The sequence below is a fragment of the Poromitra crassiceps genome, assembly GCF_964638095.1.
Source record: "Poromitra crassiceps genome assembly, chromosome: 9".
In the NCBI taxonomy this organism is placed as follows: Eukaryota; Metazoa; Chordata; class Actinopteri; order Beryciformes; family Melamphaidae; genus Poromitra; species Poromitra crassiceps.
Window position 1 is genome coordinate 26,963,623 of NC_139630.1, and position 10,000 is coordinate 26,973,622.

Consider the following 10,000-nt stretch of genomic DNA (forward strand, 5'->3'; position numbering starts at 1 on the left):
TATCCTGTCTTGGCGACTCGTGAAACTAGCGTTTGCGTGGGTCATCTTTTTTTTTTTCCATCAGCAGTTTGGACTGGACCAACTTACCTCACTGGGCTCGTATGGCTCATCAGAGCCAGACTTCTCCTGTGATGAATTGTCTGATTGCAGTGTCTTCCTCGAAATGTCTGTATTATTAAATTATATATTAATATTTTATTCCGGACAGGCTTTCATCTGCGTACGTACTCTCGAGTCTCGATAGCAATAGCAGAAGTTGCAATGTTGTTTTATCTTTACCAAATTACCAGATTTTTTTTGATTGAGGGGCAGTTAGAGAAATAAATACGTAAATAAATAAATAAAAAGTCTCTCTCTCCCGCTTTCTCTCTCTCTGTCTGTCTCTGTGCTCACGCACCCAACATAGGCTACAATGTAGGCCTACCCAACACACACACACACACACACACACACACACACACACACACACACACACACACACACACATTCTTATAATCTTATAAAATCCCTGGGAATTATGTTTTCCATCCCGGAGGGTATTACCGGAGTCTCCTGGTTTGGCAACGCTATTTGGACCGGTTGATTTGTGGCCGTGCGAACACACACGAACCAAAGCACAAATGCAACAATTGCATCAATTCAGCCCTTGAATCAGAACAAAGCAAACAAGCTACATCTGTGAAAATGCCCTAGGGATAAGTATATTGCTGACTTCCATTATTGCAAGCAGCAGAGTATAAAATACAAAATGACAATGCTGAGACCTCGTGAAGGTTAGACATTTCCCCCCATAACAGACTTACTTTCCTGGGCTTCTCATCCTCTGTGAGCATCCTGGATCTCTGTTTCTCCCTTTCCTTCTCCTGCAGCTGCTCTTTGGTCAGCGGGTTACAGTTGTTGTGTCCCGGCAACAGGCGGAAATAACGGTTTTTCTCTGGATCAAAGTAGAACCCTGGCAGCTCTGGCAATGGGAAAGCAGATGCTGGGATTTAGTTTATGTGTGAAAGACAGTAAATTGGTAGGAGCGTGAACAGGTGGTCAAATTGTTTCTGTCGATTTAAAGTACATCCACTTATTATCAAGTGTATAGTGCTATAATGTAGAAAATAGCAAATTAAACTTGATAATAAGTGGCTCTGTTCCCGGTTCAAAGGGATGGGGAAATTAAAAGTTGCGTGTCTTAATTGAATGGGTACAAAGTCAAACCTCAAAGGGTCACTTCACTGTGGTTGCTTTGATCAGAAGTTTGTTCTATCCAAGACAACTTGGGAAGGAGTGGACTTTCTCCACAAGGACAAAAGTATCGACTTGGATCTCATATTTAACCAGTCAAAAATCAACTTTAAAAGCATTGGGACTAATAAACATTATTTAAGATCACTGTTCTACAAAGTTTCTGGGGTAGTAGGTCCTCTATGGTTAAACTATCTTGAGATAGCACAGAAATGACATTAGTTGACACTCCCTTATAAGGAAAGAACAAACATAAACAAGAAATAACCTAGGTAATCCTTGACACCAGAGAGAGCAGAATCCCACCAGATGATATTACATTTACAGTCTCTATAGACACATTGAAATGATATACAAGAACTAAAGTGATGTGGGAGAGTGGCAGTGTGAGGTACTGACCAGGTGCAGCGCTGCTGTCCTTAGAAGAGGAGGGAGATGATGAGGAGGAGGAAGATGGAGAGGATGAGGAAGAAGAGGACTGGTCTCCATAGCTCCTCTGAGAGCCTCTAAAGGATGGCCCTGCTTCATTATGTCCATACCTGTGGATGTAAATAAAGTATTCTTCGATGACAACATGGATGAATGGCATTTTGAGGAAAGTTACAAATATAGTTAACTACAAACTAATTTGATCTTGCATAGCGTAAAGGCAAGTTGGCATTCGTTGTAAATTACATGACTTGCATTAGAGATCAAATCCATCACTAACTTAACTTGAACTCACCAGTGTTCTTCCTGTGTTGGTCTTTGCCTGTTACCTCTGTCCCGTCCGTGGCGCCTGCGCGGTCGCTGCCCCTCTTTCCAGTTCCACTTCTTCATCCCTGGTGTTTGGGGCCCAAAGGTAAGGATCCTGACAGCACTCTGTCATTCACTTCAGTGTTTATGAAACACGGCGACACAATGATACAGCGTGTTTACTTTCTTAGCTAGCAAGTTGGCTATCGTTAGCATTCACGTGCTAACCTTAGACATCTTCCCCAACAGTGATAATATTGCTTTTAAACAATCAAACTGGATAGAATTGAAAGCGCCTTTTAATGCTTTAATAAGCGCGCCTTCATTCGGATGTAAACTACCTATATTTCCCAAACTCTTAACATAATATTACAGGTAAATACGCGATGAGCTAAGAGCTAAATACTGTACACAAAGTTCCTCCTGCCATGTTGGAACCACGTGATTAGTTGTGGCCCGCCCTCCGAGAGATGTCATTGGTTGAGCGTTCATAATGATGTCTGACGTTGCAGCAGAGCCGTGTGGCACTGGTCGTTCAATTCATTGTTTGTTTTGTCCTCTGATTTTTTCTTTTTTTACCAAGCCATCAAAATATGGTATATAAACATAGAATAAAATGTGTATTTTGTTTCATTCACCAGGAAGGTGGAGTTTTAAATGAAAAAGATTGCGGGGAGAGAGAAAAAACAAAACAAAATATACACTAAAAATAACTATTGAATAGCCTACAAACTGAATGCACTTTATTAACCTTCTTTAATTTAAAAATAATAAAATAAAATCGTTGCGTTGTAGGCTGTTCCAAACAGCCATCAGCAACTTTGATCACAGACCCTGCATGGAAAAGCACACCCTGACACTAGCATTTGTTGTGTTTGTGGTGTGTGTGTGTGTGTGTGTGTGTGTGTGTGTGTGTGTGTGCGTGCGTGCGTGCGTGCGTGCGTGTGTGTGTGTGTGTGTGTGTGTGTGTGTGTGTGTGTGTGTGTGTGTGTGCGTGCGTGCGTGCGTGCGTGCGTGTGTGTGTGTGTCTGCGCGCGCGTATGCATATTATTTATTTATTTATTTATTTATTTATTTATTTATTTATTTATTTATTTATTTATTTATTTATTTATTTATGTATTTAATTAATCATGTTATGTTGTAGGGTGTATTATAAATAATTGAATTTATTACCCTGCTCTTTGGAGACTTGGGGCATTGATTTTGACAGTTTCCTCTGAAGCCACGCCTAATTCCATGATGCTGCTGTTGTATTGGTAGGGAGCACAGTGCCCAGGACCGCATTGGCTGTTGGTTGTTTTATTTTTTCATAAGGGTCCCAAACTACACCGAGATTTGGAATATTACGTTACAGTCCTGCAGGAAAATGGCGACTGTCATTCATAATCCTCTGAAATCGTAAGTAAACTATAGCCTAAATAATCCATCAGAAATATTGCCTGGTTGGAATGCATGTATCTTTCGCGCAAGATGAACGATTAAAATGTCCGCGTAAATAAAATGCACATATTTAGCTAACACTTTTCCATCTACTTGGCCAAATCTCCGTGTGTGTTTAATGCAGGTAGCGTCCTATACTTGCTGGCTTGTGGAATAAAAAAGCATGCACTCACACACAATTGGCTGTAGAGGAAATATTTCAACTGCGCACACATTTCTGTGCTCACTCACACATGCAATTAACAGAAAGTTGATTTGGCACATTCTCCGGGTTTTTTTTTAACTGCTGACAGAAGTTTGTGAGGCTCTTTGTCAGTCCTGGACGGATGTATTTCCATATAGGTAATTGCATGCAATTAATGTTACAATGCGCACAGTGAGAACGTTACGACGCTCACTGCACGGCTCGTGTTTTTCCTGCGCCTGTCAAAAAATACAATGCACAATTGGAAAATATAGGCTGCTATACAACATCAAGGTGCTTCTTTCACTTGGAAAGGAAACCTGCCAGCTAAATCAGGGTTAGGGTTGCTGCAGAGTTTCCATAAACTTTTCATATAGGCCTACTTAAAAACATTGCATTATAGTGTTCATATCATTTTTGATAATCGACGCACCTATAATTCGTTCTTTGTAATTTGTGAAAGCACCAACCACAAGGCTATTATGTCATTTATTATATGAAATTGTTATCTTTTGAGTAAAGGGGCAAACATAATGCTATTAGAGTTAGGAGACTGGAGCTTTACCTTAACCAGTATAGGCTATACCTCTCAATCTTAATAATGGGAAACAGTCGTTTTAGTCATTGATAAAGTAGATCTTTCTGTTTGTCATGCCTGCAGTGCATGACAGTTAGCCTATGTACACCTTTTAGCTTGATCAACTGTCTGAGCAGCATGTGTGTCTTCTTCCTGCTGGCTGACAGCAGATGTTTACCACTGCCATGTGGAATGTGGGGAGAGTTAGACACTTATCACACATGCTATTGTGCAGGAGGTCGTAAAAACTCTGCATTCTTTGACAAACAGAGCAATGGGGATTTTTCTTTAAACATTGCCTGGTTTGAAAGGAAAACTGGTGCATGGAGTATTATAAGATGAACACAGTCTGGTGCAGTCAGCCTATGTGCTGTGAATCTATTTGAGGCTTTGGCTATAAAGGAGGTGGCATATAACCCCCTTTCATTGCAATTGCAAAGAGATGTTTTCAGCTGGTTGCCATTATTGTCATTCCTCCTCAGCCTGCCAGGCTCTCTAAAATAGTGTGGACTGCTAAGCCTTTTAGAAAGGCATTATAATAATCATATGCTGAATAATATATTATGGTATGAATCAATATATTCTGAGGACAGAACAGGAGCATGAAATGTTTGATGCTCTCTGTTGTTGTCGTCTACCAAAAAGGCCAGACACCAAGCAGCACTTCAACATTATTATAGTCTGGGATGCATTTGCGTTCGTAACGGGAACATGGCATTAAACTGTTGTGTTCCAGCTAAATAGATTAGGATATAGTGTGTGTGTGTGTGTGGGGTGTGTGTGTGTGTGTGTGGGGGGGGGGGGGGGGGGGGGGGGGGGGGGATGTGTGTGTGTGAGTGAGTGAGTGTGTGGCAGCAGATTAGGAGCGTCCCACTATCCTCCTGGGTCCATCTGTTGAGACAGAGGTACATGGAAAAAAAGATGGACGGATGGTAGGATGACACAGACAGGGAAGGAGAGGCGGAGAGAGGGAACACCCCCCCCCCCCCCCGCCCCCCAAAAAAGGGAAAATGGACTGTGTGTGCGTGCGTGCACGGGGGCAAGGCTGACTCCTCCCACTAACACACTCAGACACACATGCCCCAACCTATGTCATAACAGAGAAAATGATCATAAACATGTTTGTGAAATAATCAAATGTGTTGATTGTTAGCCTGACAGCTCAGTCACATCAGTCATATTCATTGGAGCAATAGCAGAAAATGGACAGTATTGTTAGTTTATAGCCTATGTCACAACAACATCAAGTTACATTATGACTTATTACCATGGGAAATAATATTGTGGTCTTCCAGCCCGTGCAATTGTTTGAGTCCATTGTCTGCGGAGACAATATAAGAGAGACTTGTCCTCTGTCCTCAGGATGTGGCTGGTAAATCATATGCAGTCAATAAGGAGAGGACAATAATCTAGCTATAGCCAATCTCCCCCTGCCAGTGCAGATCGGTCTAAGATGAATTTCAATAGTCAGCAGCTGGCGTTTTAAATACGTCTGGCTTTAGACTTACTCACTCATGCTTGTCCATGCACATTTACTTGATTTATTCTAACCGTCATTTTACAGAGAGGTTCTTTGTGATGTAAACCTGGGGGAGGCCGTGCAGCAGGACGAGACTCAACGCTAAACGGGGAGCTAGCTAGCATGAACAAGGTTCAGCAGAGCAGCATCATAGTTCCAATGCAGATATGTTGTTGTTGTTGTTGTTGTTGTTGTTGTTGTGTTTAATGTGAATGCGTCCTCTTGCGTCCTCTTTTCACGTGACGTCTGGATTCATAACGAGGGAGAAGAGAGCTCAGGTGGAAGAGCCGTTGGGCTGTGTTGTTTGCATAAGGATCGTAATAACGTGGGCTGCGATTTGGGCAAATGTAAAGGAGGGGGAGGGAGGGGGTGTCTATGGTGTGTGTGCGCGTGTGTGTGTGTGTGTGTGTGTGTGTGTGTGTGTGTGTGTGTGTGTGTGTGTTTGCAGCATGCGTGGGTGGTTTTCTGGAGCCATGCACCCCTCCCCCAATTTGCGTGAGAGAGAGAGAGAGAGAGAGAGAGCATGAGTGAGTGATGGGGAGGGAGGGGGGGGGGGATTGTCTGTCTGGCTGCAGTTGCTTGCCTGCATGCATTTAATATTGCACTCTGAACAACACAGGGGCGATCCCTGCCTGGCCCTTTGTCTCTCCGGGGCCGAGGACGATGGGAACGTCCGGGAATGGTTTCCAGGCACAGGGAATAAAAAAATGGCCAGGAACATTTTTTATAGGCGGACTCCATGGAGTGATCAATCCTCTCTTTTTTTTTTTCTTCCTGTTCTGCAGACGCAACTGGCACATGTTTCTCTCCTTATGTGCATTTGTGTGTGTGTGAGAGAGAGAGAGAGAGAGAGAGAGAGAGGGGAGATGAATGTATGTTATTGTTTAAATATATAGGAGAGTGTGTGTGTGTGTGTGTGTGTGTGTGTGTGTGTGTGTGTGTGTGTGTGTGTGTGTGTGTGTGTGTGTGTGTGTGTGTGTGTGTGTGTGTGTGTGTGTATTGCTCCTAGTAAAGACATTTTTTTGGCTTGGAGATCATTTTTCTGATCCAAGTGAAGTGATACCCTGCTGGCCGCTATGTGTAGGGAGTTACTGTTGAGCCCCCCAAGTCTCCAGCGCCTCCCCCACCCACCCCCACCCACCCACCCCACCCGTGCAAAACAACAGGCCAGTCTGAAGCAGGGCCCCCCCCTATACCTCCATGCTATACCCCCTTTCCCCCCCTTTAGCTGCTGTTGTGTTTCTGTGTGTGCAGGGATTAAGTGTGTGTGAGTGTGCCCGTGCACACACACACACACACACACACACACACACACACACACACACACGCGCGCACGCCCGTCTGTGAGAGGAGAATGAGTGTGACAGGGTTTGAAAGGGAACACGTGTGCCCCGGGACATATCGGTACGACCCCCTCCTCTCCCCTCCCCGTTCATGTCTCCTTGGCTCCTCCTCCCTCCTCCTCTCTCCTTCCTGTTCTGTCTCCTCGGCTCCTCCCTCCTTCCGTACACAAAGTGCCACAAAGACCCCCTCTCAGTGCCCGCATGTTTCCTGCACGATTCTGTCCCCTCTCTCTCTCTCTCTCCGGCCCTCGACTATGGCCTCTCTCTCCCCTCAAATCACAGCCAAGAGTGGAGCTGGTCGCCTCAATCGCCATCTTTGGTCCTCCTAACTTCTTCTTGCTTCTTCTTATATCTGCCCAACGCTTATCATTCACAGAGACTTTAAAAAGAAATTTAAAACACTCTTCAGAGCTTCTGACAGGTCCACAGGCTCTATTAGAAGGATGGGTTCGTGGAGGAACTCAATGTCCATTTCACTGCTGAAGAGGCATTTAAGAGGCTCTTAATGTGAAAGAGTTATAGCTGGAGATAGTCTTCTATTTCCTGTGACTCAGTGATCTACTACAACTGAGAGATGCTATATCGGGAAAGTGTGCCACACAGTCAGTGTACTACCGGCTGATCTGTAGTGGGCCTTTTCAGTACACGCTACTTCATTTGAAAATGATGTAGAAGGTATTCTTCTTTCTTCACTCGGTGTACAATAAATTCCCACGAGTAGCTGCTTTTCCATATACGTGTGTATGTTGGCAAAAGATGAATATAAAACTAGTTGAGTGAAAAAGCGACCTATAATGTTACGCCACATGCGTAATACTAATCACTGAATACAAAATGACTACTGCTAGCTACCACAACTACCTACTACTACTACTACTACCATCTATATGGGAAGAAAAACTGCCAAACTTTGTTTTTCGTATTGATCTCAAATGAGAGTTTACAAAGTGCTTTGCAAGAAGGCATAGCAACAAGGAGTGTAAAATATATGAAAAAGGAGGTGAAAGTCCATTGCAAGAGAAGCTGACATTGAGGTTATTGTAGGTAACATGTTTATAACTCAGGCCATTTGTTGGCGATTCACAGAAATTCAACCTCACACACATACACGCACGCACGCACGCGCGCGCGCGCGCGCGCGCACACACACACACACACACACACACACACACACACACACACACACACACACATACATCATGCACGCCTGCACTCAGACATGGAGGCTGTAAAACTGTAAAACAGACTTCTGGCTTTGACCAGCTAATCAAATAGGTGTCTCATTTTGTGGTAAACAGCAGTGAGAAAAACGATATCCAGCCCCCACTAAATTAACTGATGACATAATGCCTCGTGTGCACGTTGCCAGACCCCAGAAGCCGATGTTCATATTGTGTTTTTTATATTCCATCTATTTTCCAGGAGGAACACTCATTCTGTTCTCCCTCAGCAATAATACATATAGGAGGATACGTTAAGCCTGTGATTCTGCATGTAAAAGCCATAGAGCTCAACAGTCACGTGACATTTCTTGCCCCGGAAGTGAATTTCCCATTCATTTTCTCCATAGACATTTAGAAAAATCCTTATTTCACAAATTATAAGGTTTTGAAATTTCATTTTGGCTTGGTTCCAGCCTTAAAACTCGTTATATAAGGATATTTTTCAAAATGTGTCTATGGAGAAAATGAATGGGGAAACTCACTTCTGGGGCAAAAGATGTCATGTGACGGTTGAGCTCTATACCCCCCTGTTTGCCTGGAATGGATGTGTTTGAGGTGTAGGCATCTGCTGTATGTGGGTGTGTGATCTGGGCATGGCTCTGAAAGTGAGGCGAGTGGCCACAGTGGACGTCGTCATAGCAACAACAACAACAACAACAGCTGGGGAAAGGGAGTACCAGGAAGCTAAACGTGCAGAAATGTCAATGCATGTTCAAATACTTGGGGTGAATGTTGACTTTGCTTTTTAGCTGCGACCCGCATCTCTACAAGTCACTCTGTCGGTCGGTTGGTCAGTTGGTCAGTTGACCAGTCGGTCGGTTGGTCCGCAAAAAGTTCACCGGCAGAGTTTTCGCCCTAGTAGTAGTAGTAGTAGTAGTAGTATTTATTTGTCCTTTCGGAAAGTTGTCCTGCATCTGTAGCAGTCAGACAAAACACAGCACAAGACAAGACACTACAGTACAAACAAGATACAATACAGTACAACACAATGCCACGACAATACATCAAACAATAACAACGTATATGATCACAAAGTGCTTCACACCAACCCCACCCCAGTGGGGAAAAAAAGGTAAATAAATAAATTACAAGAGCTCATGTGTTCAGAGCTTATTAAGCAGACCAATACTGGATGGTATGAAAGATCTCTGGGCACGGGAGGTCCGCAAAGGCGGTACCCTGTACCTCCGTCCTGATGGCAACGGTTTATATTCAGCGCTGAGAGGGTGTGATGTGTCACTAAGGATTGCCCTCCCCTTCCTTATTACACGAGACTCACAGTGCCGCGTCATGCTAAGTTGTTGTTGGCCTACAATCTTGCTAGACATATTAACAATCTTATTTAGTTTGTTCTTGTTAGCGATTGACAATGAGAAAAACCAAGCAATAAAACAAAAACTGAGGATACTCTCTATAAATGAGCGATAGAAAAGAATCATTATATCTTTGTCCACTCCGAACTGTCGAAGCTTCCGTATAGGAGTTTGGTATGGAGGTCAAGTGTGTGTGTGTGTGTGTGTGTGTGTTTGTGTTCATGTGGCGGTGGTGGGGTAAATTTCTAAATGCAGGGTGGCAGAGGAGACAGAAATCTGAAATTTGCATACGCGGTCGCGCAGCTATTGTGAATCCACGCTTGTTTGCAGATTGGCTGCGTTTTGCCGTGTGCTTCTTCAAGGCCTGTGCTGGCGTTATGGAGACCTCTGCCTCAGGACAGAATATAGGTCATGGAGATGAGTGACACGT

General features: G+C 43.8%; 2 protein-coding genes across 2 annotated transcripts in view; one reads left to right on the plus strand and one right to left on the minus strand.

The window, feature by feature from the left end:
• wdr21 (WD repeat domain 21) overlaps positions 1-2,383 on the minus strand; it is a 14,576-nt gene extending 12,193 nt beyond the window's left edge. The window contains exons 1-3 of the mRNA XM_083642657.1: positions 1,958-2,383; positions 1,633-1,772; positions 804-961 (exon numbers count right to left, since the gene is read on the minus strand). Of these exons, the coding sequence (XP_083498783.1) occupies positions 804-961; positions 1,633-1,772; positions 1,958-2,052 (393 nt within the window). The 5' untranslated portion in view covers positions 2,053-2,383. The remainder of the gene's footprint in view (positions 1-803; positions 962-1,632; positions 1,773-1,957) is intronic.
• A 939-nt stretch (positions 2,384-3,322) lies between these two features.
• The window catches only part of dpf3 (double PHD fingers 3), a 39,879-nt gene continuing 33,201 nt past the window's right edge, over positions 3,323-10,000 (plus strand). The window contains exon 1 of the mRNA XM_083643218.1: positions 3,323-3,369. Within this exon, the coding sequence (XP_083499344.1) occupies positions 3,338-3,369 (32 nt within the window). The 5' untranslated portion in view covers positions 3,323-3,337. The remainder of the gene's footprint in view (positions 3,370-10,000) is intronic.